At 35.6% G+C, this 24273-nt stretch overlaps 1 protein-coding gene across 1 annotated transcript in view; it reads right to left on the bottom strand.

The window, feature by feature from the left end:
• spg (dedicator of cytokinesis spg) overlaps positions 1-24273 on the bottom strand; it is a 916969-nt gene that overhangs the window by 661462 nt on the left and 231234 nt on the right. Inside the window, exons 13-15 of the mRNA XM_090372306.1 lie at positions 12891-13013; positions 12367-12491; positions 699-797 (exon numbers count right to left, since the gene is read on the bottom strand). Coding sequence (XP_090228432.1) covers positions 699-797; positions 12367-12491; positions 12891-13013 — 347 coding nt within the window. The remainder of the gene's footprint in view (positions 1-698; positions 798-12366; positions 12492-12890; positions 13014-24273) is intronic.

Here is a 24273-nt window from a genome sequence, read left to right as displayed (position 1 = left end):
AGAAATACACATGGGGGGGGGGGGGGTTCTAGAGACCAAAGAGCTGGATAATTTGCATTTTTTGACATTCAGTTTGGAACAATTGCTATAGTTTATATTGAAAGAGGTTAGACATATTAAAATATGTTAAAAAAAATTAATCTTATCTGGATTAAAGGTGTTACCATATGGCTGGAGTCATACTGAAATAGGAAGTTACTCATTTTCCAACCTACATATGAGAAGGATTAGTACGAATCCTTTCATACAAAACAAATGGGAAAAAAAATACATTATTTTCTTTTCTTTAAATTTCTGTAAGCCTCCTTCCTAAGTCATCAGAATTTCTCATTTTTCCTAAACCTTTTACTTCATTGCTTTTGTTAATTTCTGATATGTGAAGATACTCTGAACTATTGAGCATACACCAAATTGTTGTAGCCACCAACTGTCTTTCACCAAATTGTCACATACAGCAAAACGTCATTCACCAAATTGTCTTGCACTGAACTATCACGTACACCAAACTGTCATACAATGAATTGTCACATATGCCAAAGTGTCATATAATGAATTGTCTTGTAATGAAGTAATATGGTCCCATGATAGTGATAGAGAAATACAGATATACAATTTTATATCAATCCTTTAGTAAACAAATATCAATGCATTTGAAATTCAGAGGTAATTTTAATAAAAGAAGAATAATCTAATCTTACCTTAATCATATCTACCCATCGAGGACTATTATTATGATATAGCACCATTGATTGATACTTAGTAATATTTTCTTGACCAGCCCCAGCACAGATACATTTCTATTATACAAACAGAAAACGACAAATTCAATATACTGCAAAGAAACCACACAAAGAATAAGAGTAATTCTTACATACATAATGAAACAGTTAGCAAAGTATAATAACAATAATGTGAAGTATCTCTTATGCTAAAATTATAAACAATGAAAGAATGAAACTCACATGTAAACAAAGGTTCATGCAAATTAACACCCATTATCCCAGAGAAAGAAAGTTACCTGAATAGCACAGTAAAAAAATAAGGTAATGTGTAAATTAAGAATAAACATGTAAACATAAAAAACAAATAAAAAAAAAATAATAACATTTAAATGTACTTTACCTTAATTCTAATTTAAAAATATCACTCACTGCGAACAGTAAAACAGTGTATCAACAAACCAATGGAACACCTATGGGCAGCACTGCCTCATGCATAATAGCCAACCTATATCTATATTGGTCAGAATCTCATTTCCAGGACCTTAACCACTATAGATATATAGATGACCTCATAGTGATCAACTGCCCTAATTTCATCAAGGATTATGGACACTTATACCCCAATGAACTCGTACTGGAAAAAACAAATAACAATGATACTACAGCCCATTTCCTGGATCTGGATATCAAGTTAAAGAACAACATAGCCACCATCAACCTGTACAACAAACATGATGCATTCAACTTTAATTTAGTAAACCTCACACAATGGAATATACTGGTAACCCCCTAACTCAGTCTTTTGGTTAGTTCTGCTAGTAACAGTAAGTCCCCGTCTTACTGTCTATACCGATTTTCCTTACTTTTGGCTTTACGTTTTTCATTTTCGGCGCGTTTCACTTACTTCTGTAAGGTCATCCATGATCTGTATGCAACACTTTTATTAGCACATTAACAAGAGTGAAATTATAGTAACCTTATAATACCGTGATAAATCTGACTAAAAAATGAATAGCAAATGCTTAGAAAACGGTACTCACCTTGTATAAATCTGCAATAAAATTTTTTTGGTAGATGGTGGTTAAATTTAGGTTGGAAGAAGCATTAAAAAGAACTAAGGCGGGGAATGTGGTGGAAATATTTTAAACAGATTTTAAAATGAGCACAAGGAAGTAGAAATGTAGATCTCCAATCCTTGGTTGTCATATGTTGTTGTTGTTGTTTTGGTTTTTAGGAGCATTAGCAACCAAGGCCATATTGCTCCGCTGGTTATCATAAAGAGGTTAAAAAACGTAAATGAAAAAAAGAGAGAAGACCGGTGGTGCCAATAGTCGTTACGAGGGACTTTCGTGAGTAAACCATCATCAGTTGGCAAATGGAAGAGAAGTGAGTGCGTGTTGTATTTAAAGTTTAAACTCCCATGATGCTCTTTTTGACATGTGGGAACTTTAGCCGCGAGAGGTTCCAAGCCGATGAAAGGTTGAAGGGAAGTTTAGCGTTAATAATGTTGAGATCAGAATGGTATCGGTACCATTCGATGGTGAGGGCTTCATATTGAAGAATTCTGTAGCTCGATCTAAGTTTAACCCGGTCAAAGTCCGCCCCTGTTTTTGTCTAATTTTTAACCCTAACTCGAAAGTTGCTCCCCCCGAAGAAAACTAATAATTTTCATAATTTCTACTCGATTTTCCAAATTGAAACTCTCGATTTTCCAAATTGAAATACATAAACAGAAGTATATTCTTTGATTTCCTACCTTTAGCGCTCAGCAAAAACTATTAATTCACTCTAAAACAGCAAAAATGTACGATCTCATTTCAATTTATTAAATTTTGATGTCGGCAAAAGAAGATCCAAGCTTTGAAAATAAAACGCGTTACTTCATTAGTTCAAAAATTCGCGCATCAGCTCGGCGCCTCTGGCTAAAACAAATCAACGCATGCAGAGAGATAATTGACTGGTCAAGCTTACGTCATTAACGTTACCAAGGTGATCCAAGGAGAAAATGAAACCGTAAACAACTTTCGTGGAAAACAAACAGTTGAGTATCATTACTTGCGAACACTAATTTGCATGGCTCACTCACAACAGTAGCTTTATTGCTTTTCGTAATTGTTGTACGAAAGAATTGCAACGAATTGGTTTTGAAAAACTAAAATATTGCATTTCCTTTCTTCAATATGTATTATCTACTAAAAAAAAAAAAAAAAAAAGGAAATTCATCTACTGGAAGCGGAAAGAAAAAAACTGTCGTAAAACTGATCACTACAATGCGCATTTCATAAAAAAAAAGTTCACTTTATTGTAATTGTTTCTAGAGGACTAAATCGGAACAGCAGTTTCATGGATGTATATTTGATCTTCTTACGAAATTTCAAGAAAATATTTCTATTCATAGCTGCATTATAAACTTCGAAAACTGATATCGAAGGAACTTCACATGCATCTCACTGGTGTACAAACGAAAAAAAAATGCGCAGCTAGTAACAGATTGTGAGAACAATCCGTTACTCGTAGTGAGGGATTGGGAAATTGTAAGTAATTGTTATTGAATACTTCAATATTTCCTTGATATGCATTTGATATCATCAAAAAATTTCCAGAGAAAAATTGAATTTTCATTATCACACAACGCCCGAAAAATTCACCATAAAATGTCACGTGTTTCAATGTTTGAATTCCATTCTGAGCTGCAAATGTAATTTCGCTTCTCTTGCGCTGACAGAGTAGCCGTTCGCCGAATGAAGAAAAACAGGGTTCATTTTCATGAAATTTCTAATTCTCTTCTTTCACTTGAGGGGAAAAAACTCCTTAGGGAAGGGAGTCCACCCTTTCTAGTCCGACCCTGGAGAGAGAGAGAGAGAAATAAAAAATACCCTTTTGGTGGGCAGAAGGCCAAGAGATTGTCAAAGGTCCAGAGCGCTAACTTTCATTTATTTTATTTATTATTATTTATTTATTTTATTTTATTATATTTTTTTTTTTTTTTTCTTGTGTTATTCTAGCAATCCATCCTGGATTGGGGCTTCCCTGGGCCGGGATAGTGCTTCTCCTCTTTTCTCCTTCCCTCTCTTCATCTTATACAAGTTTTTCTTTCCTCCCTGGGAACTTTTTTTTTTGGCTGATGCTGCATAAGCTCATACACTTGCTTTCTTGCATCACATGCCACTACTACTAGTAGTTCCCCAGGGAGGAGGGCGTGCAGTTAGTAGGGGAGATCTTGCCCTCCTGCTAGGGACGAGTACCTGGAGGCAGTCGTCCAGGTGATCGCTGCTTCCAGGTAGCCAGAATGCCCAAATACATCACAATACAGAACACACACATAAGCTCACAAACAGTTTTTCTTTCCTGTCACTTTCTCCCGTGCGGAATGAAAATTTTTTCTCTCTCTCTTGCCTTCCTTTTCATCTGTCTTCATCCAACATGGGATATTCCTGAGTGGGATGATTTTTTTTTTTTTTTTTTCACAACACACACTGGCCTTACCCTGACAATGCGTAAAAACTGAACAGAGCAACGAGGCCGAGATGAACTTTTGTTCTAGGAGCCACCCAAACAAAAACAAAAAATAAAGAAAATAAATAATAATAATAATAATAATAATAAAAACAGCATTGCAGCTCTAAGTCAGCTTCATCCTAGGATGCTGAAACTGCAATTGTTTTAGAGAACAATATTTTGCATTTTTACTTTCTAACATTATTTTGCATTATAGCTCTGTTACAATATTTTGCTTCGTTTCTTTATATTATTGCTGTAGCAAACGATATCGGTGTGCACGATGTTTCATCACAGATGCTAGAGTTCTAATTAGTCAGTTCATCCTAGGATGTGGAAGTACTAATTAGTCCGATTTTGTTCTGGTGCTCATTTGATAAAAAATCCAGAATAATTCCTCTGGAAATATTAGCTAGTGAACTGCATTATAAATTTCAAACATCGCTGTATTGCTTATCCTTTTAGTGACCGCATGTTTTCGCCTTGTACAATTGTTTTATTGTGGACACTTTCTTCCAGTCAGTAAAATCATTATTATACCTATAAAGTAATTCATTATGTTGGGGGAAACCGTTTTTGCTCCTAATTGATGTAGCACTTTCGAATTTCGCAAAGTGGATTATTTGAACACAACATACATTAGAAGGTCGGTAAAAGAGTTGATAATTGATGGGCAGCATTCCGACAAACAAATTTTCTGTTTATATTACGTGATGACCACACGGTCAGAGATCCCGAAATAGAGAGGAGAGAGAGAGAGAGAGAGAGAGAGAGAGAGAGAGAGACAGAGAGAGAATACAAGAAACCGCACTGCATTTAGGTCACCAACTCATCTGCCACAGTAAAACAATAAAAGTGATGGGGAGTAAGTCTATTTGTCAGCGGAGTTTATCTGTTTATTGCAGTTCAGAACAGCATTATGACCGTGGATAGTGAATTTATTCATCTTCTGAGCTAAAACAGAATTTCTCCCTTTGCGATGAGATCAAAGCGTAACAAGCAAATATCTTCTAACGATACTTTTTGAGCAGCCGTTAGTTGTAATCTGTTAGCTTTGTATTGTTACAAATATTGCAGTTATGTGAACAATACACATTTCAAGAAAGAAAGAAATTCATAGCGGATGATTTTTTTTTTTTTTTTCTTTCTTTTGATGCACCAGTTTCGAAGTTTATAACGCAGCTATAAATAGAAATATTTTCTCGAAATTTGGTTAGAAGATCAAACCCAGGAAACTGCTGTTCTGATATTGTTTACTAAAAACAATTACAATAAAGCAAACTTTTTTTTTTTTTTTTTTTTTTTATCAAATGCGCATTGCAGTGTTATCAGTTTTACACCAGTTTTTCCCGTTTCCAACAGATGAATTTCCTTGATCTTCTGTTTGTAGGAGCAATACACGTTGAAGATAGGATATACGATCTGTTCACCTTCCATAAACTGTTATTGGTACCGTATGGCTTTATTGCTTCTTATGTCAAAAACAGTAGCTCCTGTTCGTCTTTTGTTTATTTACACTTCTCCCTTACCGTCTCGATGTAGCTGTACTGGTGACGTGATATATACCTCCCACGCTTCGCTCGTATTCACGCAGAGTTGTTTATCAAAACTGCTCCTCTCCGTAAAAAGAAATTCGCATGCTTTCCACCAAGAAACGAATCAAGTGTCGGGTTTCATAAGCTCTAGGCTGGTTAGGGCGGGGGTAAAAAAATTAATTGAAAAGGCCTAAAAAATTGCATACTTGATGTCACATTTTTGTCATTTGCGTGAAATTCAATAGAAGGTTTTGAAAATTTAAGTGGGAAAATTCAAGAAAACAGTTTTGGCTCCAACTATAGCGAGTTTCAGCTCTGTAATTAGAGTAAAAATTATAGAATTAACTTGCTGAACCCAGTTGGGGCTGGTACGTACCCCAGTGGACGGGGATACGGTTAATAATAGTGATGGCAGAGCCAACAAGGGGGGGGTGTGGTTGTGGGCTTGAGCGTGGGTTCTTAACTCAGTGCAGGATTGACTTGTCTTGAAACTGTTGAAGTGGTAGTATGCACGGGTATTGGAAGTTGTGGAGGAACCAAATTTGGTGGTAGTGCTGCCGATGTAACAGGTGAGCGCGTGTTGTATTTAAAGTTTATCTAAACTCCCATGACAGGTGTCGCAGTTTGGTTGGCATTTTATGAGATATATTAAGTTATTGAGATCATTGATGGGATATTTGTGTGTATCTTTGTAAGAATTAAATAGGGAACCTAGTTTATTGTAAGTGGAGAAGGTGAGGGAGATGTCGGTATCTTTGAATGTACGTCGGAATTGTGCTGCGAGTTCACTATGGTAAGGGAGAACTATGCGAGTATTTGTCTTGTGACTGTGTCTGGTGGGGTTATTAATACTGTTTTTAACAGTGGATATTATATGAGTTGAGGGGGATAGCTCCTGGCTATGAATTTATCAGTAAGGTATTGAATTTTGCCATTAAAGAACAACATTATCCAATAAAAGATTGTATAATTGAACTCCAGTCTAAACTTGATCAACATCCTGATAAGTGGCGACTTATACACCAGTCTAATAGGATAATAGAAGTAAATGGGTTCTCAAACAAAAGCTGAAATTTTTTCATGGGATTTTATAGAAAATTGATTTTCAAACTTGTCAAAAAGTAATTGTAATAATGAAAGGCAACAATTCTTTGCAAATTTGTTTCTTCTTTAACTCAGTATAGTAACAATAATCGTGGCAAGGGAGGCAATAAAGCAAGCATATGAGCTTATGTAGCATCAGCCAAAAAAAAAAAAAAAAAAAAAATTCACACAGCCATTCCCTCTAAATGTTTGTCCAGTTCCTCCTTAAATTTCATTAACCTATCAACTTCGACAACAGATGGAGGTTTGTTCCAGCAATTAACCACCCGCTGGCTAAATGCAAATTTCTGCACATCTATTTACAGCTGTCTTTCTTCAATTTGAATTTATGCCCCCTTAGGTTCCTAATCTGAACAAGTACAAGAATCACATCAGAATTCAGCGTGCTTAACCCATTCAAGGCCTTATACACCTCGATCAGATCATCGCACAGGTGCCTAGTCTCCAGCCACTGCAATTTGCAGAACTTAAGCCTCTCTTGGTAAGAGGATCCATCATTCCCCTCAATCTTGTTGCCCTTCTCTGTGCACACTCAAGCAAATCTACATCCTTCCTAAAATGAGGTCTGTAGACCTGTACGCAGTACTCAAGGCATGGCCTGACTATTGGCTTATACAGAGGGGCAATCACCTCCTTTTCCCTGCTACCAAAATTCCTGTATATCGTTGACAAAACCCCATGACCTGCCCTGGCAGCCTGTCTGCATTGCTCAGAAAACTTCATATCTGACTGCACAATTACTCCCAGGTCTTTTTCATTTTCTACCACCTTAAGTGTAGTACCACATAGTTGGTATGTTCCTCTGGGGTTACCCATATGCAGTACTTTGCATTTGTCAATGTTAAACTTCAGTTGCCACTTCTCGGCCCATCTTCCCAAATTTTCTAGATCCTGTAGCACACTGCCATTACTGTCATTAACAACCCTGCCAACCTTTGTATCATCAGCAAACTTTGACACCAAGCTTGATATACGTTCATCAATATCATAACATTCAAAATGAACTAAATTGTCTTGCTCAACTGGGATTTAAATAATAACAACTTATTCTGAAATGATTTGATGTCAACAAACAAATCAGAACCAATTTTCCTTTCCCTTGTAGTTTTAAATTAAGAGCATTTAAATGACTAGAAATATATGTATGAATAGCAAGATCAAACAGCCACTCCGTATTTGATAGTTGTTTTATTGGATTCCCGTTTTCTGTGTTGAAACATTCAGTGTGGTGTTTCAACAGCCACATTAAGGCCATGTGATTTTGTAAAATTTACAGTTGAAATGTTGTTGTTGTTTTGTTGTTTAATGGCACAAGGGTTGCTAAGGCCATATTCACAGTTGAAATAACCACATTCATAATGCGTTGGAGATCCAGTACCCATAAAGAGCTTTTTGATGCACAATGCGGAGAATTCCAATCGGAGTTTCAGCTCCAATATCTATCATTTCTTGGTTATTCAACCCATAAGCCCAATGTTTTTACCAATCATATTTTTTGCACCGCTAGTTGTAACTCCCACCAGGTTTTTAATATTTAATCCTAACTTTTCGATAGATTGTCAAAAATTTTCAAAAAGATTTTCCCCTGTATTTGTTCCGAGTATACTCTGTAGATCAGCTAAATCTTCAGCTGGTACAAAATTATCATTAATTCCACATATGAAGATGAGGAGGTGGGCTGTGTCATTTACATCACTATTGTCATCCAGAGCCACACTAAAATATTTCATTTGTTTTATGTTTTCCAAAAGTTGTTCGAACAAATTCTTTCCAATATCTTCTAATCTTCGCATAATTGTTTGTCAAGACCAACTAATGTCTTGTATCATTCTTTGTTTCTCCGGACAAATTTCTTCCACAACTTTTAACAAACAATGCTTAACAAATTCACCATCGTTGAACGGTTTACTTTCAAAAACGATCAAATGTGCAACTTAATAACTGGCATGTACAGCAGATAAATTTGACTGAAACGTTTCCAGTCTGTTTTGTTGTTTTCTTAATTTGTTTTGTAACTTTGAACACTTTTCTTTTTGCAGCACTCCTTTATGTTGACCATAAAATTTATGATTGAAATCAGTGTCGTTTTAAATTATATTCTTTAAAAACTCACACAGTCTCCTGACACACCAAACACACTGCTTTTTCGTGGTAATCAATGAAGAAACAGTCTTCAGTCCACCTTGGATCAAAAATCTGACACTACAAATCGATTTTCCCCCTTTGGGACATTTTTAAGAATGATTTTTTTTTTAAAATTCAATACAAATTAATAGTTAATTCAATGCAACGAACAAGCTATATCAAAATACATAACTGTATTTAGCATACATATGACTAAACTGAACCACATGTACCTGTTGGATACTGTCAAGCTAGACAATTGCATGCCTGTACGCAGTGGCGATTGATGCTGTTTTAGTTCACTTTCCGGGCGGGCCTTATAAAAATTATTTGTGGGCTGTAGGTTGGACACCACTACCCTAGGTGATCGAACACCAAAGGTGGCGGAATCTGAGGAAGAACTCTATGGTTGACAAAGTAGAGTATTTAGCAGTGACAAGAAAAATCTTTTCTTGTCCTGCATTTGCAGGGCAAGAAAGCTCAGGAAATTGATGAAGCAATGAAAACTGTGTATGTGCAGAATTGTCTATCCTATGACACTATAAAAAAGTGGAAATGGGAATTCCAATGCGGTTGTACAAGTTAACGAGCCAAGAGAAGATAGGCCATCAACATCCACAGACAGTGAGAGGGTTGCAAAGGTTGAGCAGCTGGTGTTGAGTGACAGACGTGTGACAATTCATTTCATCACAATTGCAGTGGCAATTAGTTATGGGTCTGCCCACAGCATTTTACATGACCATCTGCACATGTCTAAGGTCTCCGCACGATGGATTCCAAGATCACTGATGCCTTTGCAGAAGCAATGTTCTCACCATCTGTTGGATTTGTGTAATGCAGATGTTGAGAACTTCTCTCCTGACCTAGTACTGTCAGACTTCTTGTTTCGAGAAATGAAGAAACCATTGCACGGACGGCGCTTTGATTCCTCTCAGGAAGTCAGCAATGAAGTGGATTCGTGGTTTCAGGTAAAAAAGTGCAGACTTCTATTGATCAAGGCATTAAACAACAGACCAAAAAAAATGGGGGAAATATGTTACTATACATAGAAAATACATAGAAAAGGATTAAAGTTCCTGTGAAGTTTCACCTTTCTTGGGCTATTATTTCTAGGAAAGGGTACAAACTTTTGGATATCCCCTCGTATATATATATATATATATATATATATATATATATATTAACATATGTAACAGTAACTGACTGATAAAGCATAATATAATAATCCTAAATATAACAAGCTATTGGACAATCAGTTTCCTACCTTCACTACCACTTCAACAAAGCATTCCATATCTTAAATATAAGAATATAATTAACCAAACCCTAGATATGACAAATATATTAGCATAATGACATCCTCTACATCCAGGCTGTGTAAATAATGTATAGGCAATACCCCTTAACCTTTTTGGTGTTTCAGAAAACCTGTGCCCACCAATTGGTTATCATACGAGTATTTTTTCACTATTTTTTACAATTTTTCACTATTTTTATTGCCATTATATGTAATTATATTTTCACCATGAATGGTAATAAAACCTAAATGGTAATATAATGGTCTACCTCCCCCATTATTAACATTATTGACTTAAACACATGAGACACACCCAGAAATTACATTCAGGGTCCTACTACAGGAACGGGCTAGCGATCCCGGACTACCCGAGCACTACTAATTCCTCTCAACCTCACACTCCTTTTTACTGTTCTGAATCCCTAACTTTTATTTCTTGTGCACGATTAGGTATCGAAAGCAATATCAAGATACTATTTTACTGCTATACATACTGACTTCGCCTCATACAAAATTCAGCGTCTTTTTCATGCTAATTTGTACATTATGCCTTCTCCCCTATCCTGGGACGTGTGACCTCATTGTGTTTAATCCCTCCATCAACCCCATACATCTTACTGCATTCCAACATCTAAGGTTGCTTCTACATACCATATAGTCATTGAAACAAGCACGTAGCAGTCCTTCTCTCCCCGCAGTACACCGAACCATCCCCACATCTCCGGCTTGCGAAATCAGTAAGTACGATTCCTGACCATTTGCTCCATCTCGTGATTTCAACTTTCAATGATTTTTAGTAATCTTTTACTACCTATATATTCTTATTTACTAACTATATATTTCTTATTATCTTTTACTACCTATATATTTCTTATTATCTTTTACTACCTATATATTTCTTATTATTCTCTGCCTCTGTCGGGTCAGCCATGATATATACGTTAGCATTACAATTAACCTGGCTTTCGAAAATGAACAATAAAATAAAAGCCTGGTATCTTTTTACCACATGCTACACATTTCATGTTAGAAACAGAGGCCTTACTTTCTGCTGCATTTTGAGAGATTTTGACGACTGGCCCTCGTTAACGACATTGAAATCATCTGAAGTACAGCACTAAGTCTTATAATATAATATTTTTGACTTTTAGTGTTGCAGGTTCGAATTGTGTTATTTTATGACTGTTTTATGTTATTTTATAGCCTTTCCATGTTATCTAACCCGTTGGTTGATTACACTACCTACTGTTCTCTCTCTCTCTCTCTCTCTCTCTCTCTCTCTCTCTCTCTCTCTCTCTCTCCCTCCCTCCCCCCACACTAAAAGCATAACTGCCTTTCTTTTATTTATTTATAGTCGTTGGGTGCTTTCTACTCTTCATTGTAGTAACCCAGGTCTATATTCCTTCATATATTCCTCTTATTACAACTCCCGTACCTATTACTTCTATTCTATATATCTTCGGTCTGGATGGTTGGCCCCAGTTGAAGTCACCTAGATTGTGGGTAGACAGCGATAAATTTTATGTATATATTTTAATTTTTTTGTGTGTGTGTTTGGTTTGGTTTTTTTTTTGGTTTTATTGGCGCATCAGCTACTAAGGCTATAATGTGCCAAGACCATTTTGTGTGTGTGTGTGTATATATATATATATATACAAACCTTACTTTATCCCTTGTGTTTCTTTAAATCCATCTTGGTACTGTCTTCAATATTATACATCATATTTTATATGCATTATGGTCGTAATGCCTAATTGCTGTAGCAAGTGTGTTGTCTCATAAGTATTAGTTATAGTTTGTTACAATTTTATTAACTTTCTTTCCATACTCATATATATATATATATATATATATATATATAAACAATCTCTAATGAAACTTACTTACACATATTCCATAAATTTAGCTAGGAGTGTCTACTGGTTATTCACTACTCTTTGCTAATACTAATATATATATATTGTAGTATAATGTAATATACTATATATTACATTATGGTTTTAGCATATATGTATAATACTCTCGGCATAAAAAGTATATCTATTTCATATACTATATATATATATATATATATATATTCTCTTACCTCCAAAACATTACCTTCTGAGTTGACTAGAATTACTGATGCTTCAATGTTTTTTCCTGTTGATTTTCCTCCTTTTTCAAATTCTCCTTTCTCCAATGTCAAATAGAGATCATTCCTTACATCACCTTATATAAACAAAATGCATTTCATTAGATATATATATATTTTTTTTCTATTCTCTGAGTGAGAGAGAGAGAGAGAGAGAGAGAGAGAGAGAGAGAGAGAGAGAGCAAAATGACTTTGGGACTGTTCACAATTAATAACAAAATATAATAAGTATGAAAGAAATGTTAATATTACTATACTTATAGAATGAATAACTAAATATATAAAGATCAAAATTTTATTTTATCTAATTTACAATTGATTATGTAAAATTATTATAGGTAAATTCAATAGGTAGATCAGAATAAAAGAATTTGAAAATATTTCTCACAACCATTTTTAGAATAAAAACACACTTGTTTTTAATGAATATTGGTTTAAAAAAAGTATTACTTCAATCTGTATGATTTATACAATACCAGGCATAATGACATCAGAGAAGCCGCGCTTGTGCGTAATGGCAAGGTTCTTGAAAAGAAGTGGGGTTTCTTGTTGTAACTGCGGAAGTTCTCCATGCAGCACTTGAAGTGATAGCTCTAGTCCTATAATTATTAAAATATACATATTTTAATGATAATTAAAATCCACTTCATGAGTATTGTCTTTAAAGAGAAGTCAATTATAACCAACATTATCTGAAGTGACACCATTTAATATCATTAAATAGAGAAATTATAAAGTAATAATAAGTTTGATAGTGTGAACCAGAGCTATAATGCTCAATACGTTCTGCGTTAATATTAATATTTGTAAAAGAATAAGAGAAGTTTACCTCAATATGATAGTAGAACACTTCCATATAATACTCTCCATGAATTAAAACGAAAACAATTAAAAAATCGGAAATCTTACATTACAGTAAGAAATAATTAATAATTAAAAAGCAAATGAACACAATTAAAAATCAATTTAACGAAATTTAAATCAATTTAATTTATTTAAAAATAAATTAAACTGTTCAGTATAGTGTGTAATTTCCGTATTGGCCTGGCTACAATTTTAAATTTGGTATCTTTAAAGAATCTGTTAAATTGTTTGTGCCACTGTTCAACATATGGGACAGAAATAGGGTACTTTTTGATATTACTATTGTTGGTTGGTGTATTTTTTTGTATTCTATCCTTAGCTTGTACCCTAATTCTTTCTATTGTAGCAAGTGGGTAACCCCAGTTTAAGAATCTGTGGACTAATATTTGTATTTCTGAATCCAAAGCAGATTCCGTCGTTGAATATTTATAAGCATTGAGAAATTGATTAAAGATAATCGATCTTTTGTAGGTAAATGGGTGATAGCTGTTATAATGCAGAAGCATACCGGTGTTTGAAGGTTAACAATAGATGTTAAATTGGATTTTATTCACATCCCGAGTAAGAGTGAATTTAAAAAATTTAATGACTTAGTATCCGTATTCTCCCTCTCCAATATAAATTTGAGTCTAGAATGAATATTACTAAATGAATGTAAAATGTCTTGCATATTGCTACTATCGGTAATGACTAGAACATAGCTAAATACCTCCCATAGTATATGATACGGTGTAGAAAAAGCGTCAAATGTATATGTTCAATTGATGAGAGATAGATCTTCGATATTAGGCCGTTCAGGCTTAATCCCATTAGCAAACCAAAAATTTGTTTGTATACTTTGTCTCAGAAGGTGATATAGTTGGCTTCAACTAACGGTTTAAATAAGTGAAAAATTTCCTTAATAGGAAGCTTCGTATAATTAATCGGTATCAAGTTATTATTTAACATATCCCAAAGAAAGGATATCTAATGTGTATTCAACGTTTACATTTGTATATAATGAGGTAACATCTAGTGAGAATAAATTATCATTATCGGCAAGTCTACAGTCCTCAGGTTTATTAAATAGTGTATTGTAGTTCTTAATCCCAAATTGTATCGCCTGTCTAAAGGGTTTTAAATTGTTATACACATGTGTGGCCAAGGAAGAAAATGCCCAGTTTCTGTAGGAAACAATAAGCAGAATAGGAAATCCGGTCTTATGTAATTTTACCTGACCGCAAAGTGCAGGAATATTGTATGTTCTGGCCTTCAATTCCTTTAACTGAGCCATAGTAACGTAGTCATTTTTTCGATACGTGGTTAACGGTTTATTGTATTGATTGACCAAATTGGTAAATAGTGCTGGGTCTACTTCAAGATAAATGGAGGTATCTGATACAACTCTAACTTATTAATATATTCAGGTTTATTGAGTATCCCCTTTGTCAGCTCTCTGAATAATAATGTCTTTATTTTCCCAAAGTTCACGTAAAGTTCACTACACATGCTTTACTCACGTAAAGCATGTGTACTCAATTTGAAGTCATGTTTCTTTTATGTTATTCACCACCTGGTTAACTTGTTAAATAAATAAATCTTTTTGTGAAACATTGCGGAGTCCAAATTAAATATGAATTATGCACTGTTTTTTAGGTAGTTTTCGAGGTGGTAAATTGTAATTTAATCTTTTGGGTAAAAGTGAAATGTGGTCCTGTGATAGTGTATATGAGGAAAGATTTGTAACCTGCTGATATGTCGATTTGTTGAATGTTGGGCAAGGGGATGTTCACGAACTAGCTGAAGTATTCTGCGATAGACCGTTGTGTGTGTATGTGGGAAGTCATCACACAATTCATATGCATTTGGTCGGAAGCTCGCAACAATGTGTTAGAACATGTCTTGACGCTCCCGATAATGTATTCAATTTGTTAATGTATGTGTTTTTTTATTTCTGAGGCCTGTGCTTCATGTCGCAAATCTATGGAGGTCTTCAATACAGACCAATCGTTAGGATGCAGATAATTTTTTTTAATCTGTCACAAAGTTTCATAACTTGGGAAAAGTATTTTTGTCTATTAGAATACCAAGATCTTAAGGCTAGCTTAACTATATTAAGCGATGTGGCAAGTGCCAGTTTCTTAATGCCCGAAATTTTATGATTTAAATTGACCATGGCAAACTTTGGCAAAAAATGCTGTTTTGAAGGCAATACTTTAGAAATGAAATATGTATTACAAGTAATAATAAGTGAACTAAGTGAAACTTTTTTTCTATTTTAAGGAAAGTTTTAACCTAATTGGTATAAATGCTAACTATAGGTGGACTTGTTTTATGTGTAAAATTTTGCTATTGTTGCTATTTCTATTGCTGGATAATGGCATGATAGGAGATTACTGCTGGTATCTTAAGAGGGAGAGCAAAATAGACTATACAAAAAGTTCTCTAAGTAGATAACGTTTCTAAGGAAATAAAATGTATGTAGTACTTTGTCTGGATCAGGGGTGGCTCGTTAGTAGGCACTGCTGAACTGCAGCACCCCCACCTTTTTAAATCTAAATATACAGTCAACGGAGTTATATGAAATTTTATGAAGAACAATGCAAACCATGAATATTTTTTTTAACAGGTCCTGCATATAGTATACTCATCCTATATTGCCAATAATAAAAAAAAATAATAATAATAATAAATAAGTAAAAAAACTAGTAATTGCTTTATTTAATACAAGTATTAAACAGAGCCTGGGCCATCCAGGCCCAACCACAGCTTAAGGCCTTTGGTTCATGGGAAAACAACTATTTCCAATGATCATTTCAATAATAAATGAAAAAAAACACGAAATAGTTTTCAATTTTGAAGTTTAACCATAGACAGAACTGTGCTAGACAGTTCCACATTTTGTCCAGTGGTTGAGTCAATGCCTGGTTGGTGAGTTGCCAATACGCATTTTTTAGAGGTGACAAAACGAGTCAAAAGAGCTGCAGAGCGAGCAGTACCAATTTGATCACAACTATATCAGTGTTAAGTCAATACTGAGCATTCAACAATGTAATTATGTGATTACAGCTTGCGAATTGAGCATGAACTTGCTGAGTTGAAGTTATGTTATGAGGAGATGTGTAAGTAACACATTATTTCTATAACACACAGTTTTGTGAAATTTGATTTGATCATGACCTCCATGCTTCCCCATGAAGTATTTGACTTTTAATCATTCCGACGACTACTTCAGAGCCCGAACGCTGCCATTCGACATTAAAGAGAATAAAAACATTTTTAAGGGGCACTATGAATAAGGAAAGCTAAATGCTCAAGCAATGCTTTCAATAGAGAAAAGCTTAGACAACAGTGCACCAAACTTGAATAAAAAAGTTATTAATCTATTTTCAACAAATAAAAACCAAAGAATAGATTTTATTTTTAAATAAAATTTCAAGATTACCCAAGTCTGCCAGTGGTAGTTGCCCAGTTAATGTTTTATAGTATTTTTAACTTGCTTATTATTATTATTACTATCTAAGTCTACATGTCTTATAACCAAGGCAATTTAATGTAACGTTAAGAAGCAGCACCCCCATACATCAGAGTCACGAGCTGCCATTGTGTCTCATTAAAGTATATTCAAATGAAAAAGATTCATTTTTAATGTATGATATTTGAATTTGATCATTAATCCATTAAGTTACTAAAATTTCAATGGAGACATAATTTTGATATTTTTGGAATCAGCAGATCAGTTTCCTTAAGAGTCTGCAACCACAAAAAATTTCTGTTTTTTTTTTTTTTTTTTTGCCAGTAATATTTGCATGTTTCCTTGTTAATATTTAAACAATTTATTAAAAATATATTATATTATTTCAAAAATTAGAAAATAGCTTTAGCTATTTTCTAATCACAGGTGAAGGGCAATCTTTCATATGCAGGCAGCATGAAAAGTACAACAGAGCATGAATTTGAAATAAAAAGATTATTAAAAGGCAATTGTTGTTGTTCTTTAATATACAAACTATGTAGTTAACAGTAAAAGAAAACTGAATAAATAACTGCAAAATTAAGTGAACAACCATTGCCCTCATTTAAGTACAGGCTGAATACAAAAAATATATACTCAACAGCAAACTGAAACAGGAATTAAAATGATATAAAGCAAGCAAGAAAGTAAGCTGGGATGGGAAGGGCAATTACTGCATGTTACAGCCAAAGTGTCACAGCACCCTTCAACAGTGATTTTGGGGAGAGTAACTTTATGGTAGCAGCAACAAAAACAAAAGCAGGATGAAGACTGCGATTGGTCTACACTTGTGTCTCAGACATCTGTGGGATCTATATACTTGAAGTAATTACTGTTTCACAGTGTCAGGCAGTCTTTGATCAGCATCAAGGTCCAGATAGAAAGTTGTGTTATGCTGATTGGCTCTGGCATATCTGTTTTAAATACAGGTAACTCTCGGTTTATGAACATCACAATCATTCCAAATTTCTTAAAGTCGCCAATAGATAAGAGTTCCTTAGAAAACGAAATTCCAAATGTACAGTGAACGTAATTGTAAGATTTAAATAAATAAACTTTTAAAAAATGTATTTATAACAAAATTATCAGGAAATTGTTAAACTGGACAATACAATGAACCTCGACCTTGAGGTGAGAGAGCTTTTGGACTCGCATTTTGAGGAATTAACCAATGAAATAATTGAAATAGAGAGACATCTAAATTCTGAACTAACAGAAGATCCAGATATTCCACAGCCTTCCAAAACATTTACAAGGCAGAAAATGGCTGCAGCTTTTAAATCAATTTCTGAGGGGATGGCAATCATTGAAGAAGATGATGCAAATATGGAAAGAATTGCAAAAGTAAAAAGAGGCATTTATGACTGTCTAGCATGCTACGGTGAGATTTTTGAAGGGGAGGGGGAAACTAACTGTGCAATCTTCTATAAAATCATATTTTAAAAAAGTGGAAAACCCAGCTGTTTCTTCATTATCAGATGCCCGTCCATCTACCTCATCTGCACCTAGCATTAGCATTAGTAGAGGCATATGATGCAAGAAAGCAAGCTTATTCAGCATCATGCAAAAAAAAAAAAAAAAAAAAAAAAAACATACCACTCCCATTTCACCCCTCCGTTCGCTCGAAATACTTGTCCAGTTGAGCCTTAAATTTGTTTAGGCTATCAACTTCAACAACAAGTGATGGAAGTTGGTTCCACCAACCAACCACCCGCTGGCCAAAGGCAAATTTCCGCACATCTATCCGACATCCGTCCTTCCTCAATTTGAATTTATGCCCTCTGAGCTGATTATTCTGAGCAAGATGAAGAATCCCATTGGCATTGAGCATGCTCAAACCATTCAAAGCCTTATACACATCTATCAGATCACCTCGCCGGTGCCTAGTCTCCAGACTCTGTAATTTGCAAAACTTAAGCCTTTCTTCGTAAGAGCAACCCTTTGTTCCATTCACTAATCTTGTTGCCCTTCTCTGTACCCGTTCCAGCAGCTCTACATCCTTCTTGAAATGAGGCCTCCAGACCTGTATACAGTACTCAAGATGTGGCCTAACCATTGCCTTATACAAGGGAATAATCACCTCCTTATCCCTGCTAGAAAAATTCCTGTATATAATTGACAAGACACCATGAGCTACTCTTGCAGCTCGTCTGCACTGCTCAGAGAACTTCATATCTGCCTGCACAATTACCCCCAGGTCCTTTTCATTCTCCACCACTGTCAGTGTAGTACCGCAGAGTTGATACGATGCTCTGGGGTTACTGTTTCCCCATATATAGTACTTTACATTTGTCAATGTTAAACTTCATTTGCCACCTCTCAGCCCATCTGTTCAACCTTTCCAGATCCTGTTGCAGCAGCATAGCGTCAGTGGTGTCCTTAACAACCCTGCCAACCTTTGTATCATCTGCAAACTTGGACATTAAACTTGATATCCCATCATCAATGTCATTCATAAACACTGAAAACAACAACGGACCCAACACTGAACCCTGAGGAACTCCACTAATAACATTAGTCCATGTTGAGCAGTGTCCATTGATTACCACTCTCTGTCTTCTGCCACTCAACCATCCCCTTATCCATAGCAGCAATTTGCCTCCAATGCCACACTGCTCCAATTTGTGCAGCAGTCTTCCATGTGCAACAGTATCAAAAGCCTTTCTAAGATCCAAATATATAATATCAAAGTTATTCCCTGCATCCAGTTCTTTTGTGACTACATCCTAGTATCCAATCAAATTGGTCAGGCAAGACCTGCCCTTAACAAAACCATGCTGCTTCTGAGCTATAACTGAATTCTTGTCTAGATGATCCTGCAGTGCTTCTTTAACCAGTGCCTCCATTAATTTTCCTGGAACAGAAGTTAAACTAACAGGTCTATAATTACTTGTGTCAGCCTTTGATCCTCCTTTGTGAATTGGGGTTACATTTGCACATCTCCAGTCTATGGGTACCTCCCTTGAGTCCAAAGAAGCTCTCATAATTATGGCTAGGGGTTTGCTTACTTCCTTTGCTGCCTCCTTTAATATAACTGGATAGATCCCATCCACCCCAGGTGCCTTTTTTATGTTTATCCTCAACAATCTCTCCTCCACTTTCCTCTCAGTTATTACAAAATCATCCAGCTCACTGCCAATATTTACTTTACCTACATCATTCTCCTTCCTGAATAACTCCTCATGCGTGAATTTAGATGCAAAATACTCGTTTAGATTGTTAGCCACCTGAGCAGGATCCTCAACTGTTGAACCATCAATATCCAGTGGACCAATCTGATTCATCCCTTTCCTTCTTGAGTTTAAATAGGTAAAGAACTCTTTTCTGTTTTTCTTTGCGTCCTTTGCCAAGGATTTCTCATAATCTGCCTTTGCCTGCCTAATCTCCTTTGTGACTTGGTTACAGACCAACTTATATCTATCATAGGCTTCCATGTTAACCATTAATTTGTATGTATCCCATGCATTTTTCTTCTCTGCCACATGTCTCATTAGTTCATCTGACAACCATTTAGGCCTAAACCTTGAACAATATTTCTTAGTTGGTATGTAAAGCCTGGTAGCCTCCAAGATTAGTTCCTTGAATGCTTCCCATTTTGAGTTTGCTGTTGGTAACATCATCAGTTGGTCCCACTGTATAGAATTTAAATACTGTCTCAGACCATTATAGTCGCCTTTACGAAAACAAAAACCCTTCCCTTTACCTCTGATGGTAGTTACCTCCTTGAGTAAATCCAACTTCAACACACTGTGATCACTGCCACCTAGTGGTTCATTTATCTGCAGATTCTTAATGCATCAAGAATCACTACTGATAATCAGATCAAGAGTATTGCTCCCTCTTGTTGCCTCACGAACATGCTGATGTAGAAAACAATCATCCAATAAATCCACAAAAGCCTTGCTAGTGTGTGAGTGACCAACCCACAAATTCCAGTCAATATCTGGGAAATTAAAATCCCCCATTATAAGACTCTCTGATTTACTGGCCCACTCTATTTCCCTGTACAATATCTTATTATACTCATCAGAGTCATTTGGCCTATAGCACACTCCTACTCTCAATTTTGATTTCCCTATGCTTGTGTCACACCAAACTGACTCGACACTGCCCTGTCCATCGATGTCGACTGGCTTCACTTCCTTGGACTTGATGTGTTTCTTAACTAATAGCATAACCCCTCCTCCCCTCCTGTCCTGTCTATCCTTTCTATACACATTGTATTCCCCAAATTCCAGTTCAGCATTCCTTATATCTGTGTGACACCACGTCTCTGATATCCCAACAATATCTGCCTTTGATGTTTTGAGTAATACCTCAAATTCATCAAATTTATTTACCAAACTCCTAGCATTGGTGTACACGCAGGTATACATGCACCTGTTTCTATTCTTGGCTACCCTAACACAACCCATGTGTTTACTTGTACCGCAATGACTCCCAGCAGTCTCTGAAATATCCTGCATCTTGTTTTTCAGGCTTCTGCTCATTTCAATAGAAGCAGTACAAGAATCGCTTCCACCTCTGCCAGTGGCTACTGTTAATCTGTTAGTCCTTGTATCCCCCCCCAACTAGCAGTTTTCCGACCCACCTAACTCTGCCTCGACAGAATAAGCAAAAATTCTTGCACCCTTTCTATTTAAGTGTATCCCATCCGTGTAGAAGCAATCTCTCCTGTTAACAAGTACAGTCCAGGCTGAAAAAAATTCTACCCCTTGAGCCTTGCACAATCCCTCCAGGGCCGAATTGATCGACAAGGCTCTCATCATATACTCCCTCCTATCATGTCTGGGCAGAATTGCAGACACTTTCAAATTCAACCCTAATTCACGGCTTTTTTTCAACAGTGACCTGTACTTGCTAAGTAATTCCGCCGGTCTCCTACTCTTAATATCATTAGTGCCAACGTGTACAACTATATCACCTTTTGTGCCCTTAAAAGATGATATCCGCTCTACAACGTCATCAACCTTTGCCCCTGGCAGACATACCCTGGTCCTATTCCACCTATCCTTTTTACAAAGCATGTTCCCCGCTTCCCTGACAATAGAGTCACTAACAACTACTAGTTCCTGTGGGACCAGCGCATTCTGCCTAGGGGGCTGCCTCTGTGTTGCCTGATGACCAAGTGCAAGCTCTGGCGTTGATGTGGGCGGCTGAGAGCTTGATGGGCCCCTCAATTTATTTCCTTCGAGGGCATCCACCCTGTCCTTCAAGCTCTCATAAAGGCCCATAACAACGCTGAGTTGTCGCCCGATTTCCTTGCACTCCTTACATCGTGCACACACAAAGACATCCCCCTTGGCAGTATCATGTCCCGTACCCGACTGCTCCGCAAACATCAAGCAAACAGTGCATTTTAAAAGACTGTGATTCAGAGGGAAACTGCCCCCCTCAGTTCTCCCCTGAACCACACCACTCCCATTAACTTGAGCCTTTTGCTTTGCTGCTCTGGTCTGAGTCATGATTCCGATTTAATTCAATAAAATTTCAAAACAAAATTAAAATCCTTATGTTATATCCCAAAACAGTTATAACGCTATATTTATTTTTTCGGTATCTAGTGTTTTCTACGAGTTCCCTTTATATAACTTCCGTATCAAGTGTACCACTATAGTTATGTATTAATTATTTGTTACGATTAAGTCGTTTATATATATATATGAGTTAAAAGTACAATTTAATTGACAATAAAGTTTATCAAGATTAATAGATTTACTGATTAATTGACAATATTATATTATGCACTATACTACACTAAGCTTATGTGGAAAATATTGAAGTCTGATGAAGAAATTGACAAAAAAGTTGAATACATATGTATGTACAGCACATATATTATATTAGTACTCATGTTCTTTATTTCTTTTATGTTATTGTAACTTTCTATGTTTTTAATTAAAATTAACAAATATGATATCTTGTTTTTTTATTCTTTTTTATTTTATTTTACATTACGTATCGTATACGATAAAAAAAAAGCATTCATACATACATTATAATAAAACATACTGTATAGACCATTCGACCATAGTACTTGGTTTTAATGCTTTAAAATGGCTGCTAATTTATATGATACATACCGTAAAAGCTCAGAAATGCAAGATACACATGCTGAACAAAACGTAAAACGAAAATGTCTTGGAGCAGAACTCATTCGTAAACTGAGAGTTGCCTGTATACAGTAATGTTCGCAGAATCACAGGGAATCGAATATCAGTGGACAAAGCTTGGTTCAGTTGGCTGACTACAAGCTATCTGGAAATTTTGCCTTGTATTTTTCGGAACCTCGTGGTGCTGGCAGAAGTCTAGATGTGGGACCGGGGAGGGGGGGGGATCTAAGGTATCTTCTGGGATGGCATCTGGGGTTAGGGAAAAGAGCAATTCAGGAGGTGAGGAGCTAATCTGCCAATGTTTCTGTTAGCACCAGAGCTGTGCTGAATGTGATGGTCTAAGCTTCTATGAACTTTCTTTTCAGTAATGATTGGACAAGAAATGAAGATCTTAGGACTCTTATAAGGTTAAAGATATAGTTCTCACGGATGCCAAAACACCATGTCACTCCCAAATTTCCCAGTGTGTTAAGCTCTGCAGGTGGAGAGCTAGTGGTACAACTGCCCTAAAATATTACACAGCTGCGTAGCTACGGTCTTTTGCACACAGGGTGTGATAGTGAAGTCACCCCCCTAAGCAATGTTATTAAATTGAAAAAAAAAAAAAAAAAGTCTTAAAACTTAACTGAATTTTAAGAGAAATCACAGAAAACTAAGGAACATTTTGCAAAGAATGTTAAAAGTTTTGTGAATAAAAGTATAGGGTATTTGCATAGTATTTAATACAATAACAAAAAAGAGAAAATGAGATACAAATGTGAAAATCAAACACAGAAGAGATTTATAGTTTCCATTTTTGTGTCTTCATTTCAGCAAATTTATCGATAAGCTCATCAAAATTAATTTCACTGGCATATTCATTTTCAATAGATAATATAGCTAGATTTGATAATGTAGTCTGACTCACTGATGAGTGGAAGTAATTTTTAATTAATTTTTCACAAGAAGCTATATATACATGTACTGTTAAAAAGAACCTTAAGAAAAATAAAATAAATTTGGTAGAAATTCCGAAAAATCCCACTTTATAATAAGCTCTACAAACTGCAAAGCTGTCCACTGTTTTGCTTCCTCCACAGTTATTTTTGCAGCTTGTAACACCTTAGTCGGCCAATTTCTAATAAAATATCTTCTTGACGAAATTCATCAAAAATTTCAGTCAGCTTTGAAATATGCATTTCATATTCTTCTTTCTTCGCAACAACCAAATTATATAGTTGAATAATGCCAAACGTTGAAAGAATTTCATCCCTTGCTTTCGAACAAACCTCCAATTCTTGACAAAACCTATCCAATCATACATTGCTCTTTTAGCCTTGGAGTGACAGTCCAGCATCCTTCATCATTTCTCCTGGCATTTGTTTTTTTTTTATCCTTATTTTTCCTCTT

Source organism: Mastigoproctus giganteus, chromosome 4 (genome assembly GCF_048544385.1).
Source record: "Mastigoproctus giganteus isolate SK-2022 chromosome 4, ASM4854438v1, whole genome shotgun sequence".
Classification (NCBI taxonomy): Eukaryota; Metazoa; Arthropoda; class Arachnida; order Uropygi; family Thelyphonidae; genus Mastigoproctus; species Mastigoproctus giganteus.
The sequence above is the reverse complement of the archived record's forward strand: the minus strand, read 5'-3'. Positions and strand labels throughout refer to the sequence as shown.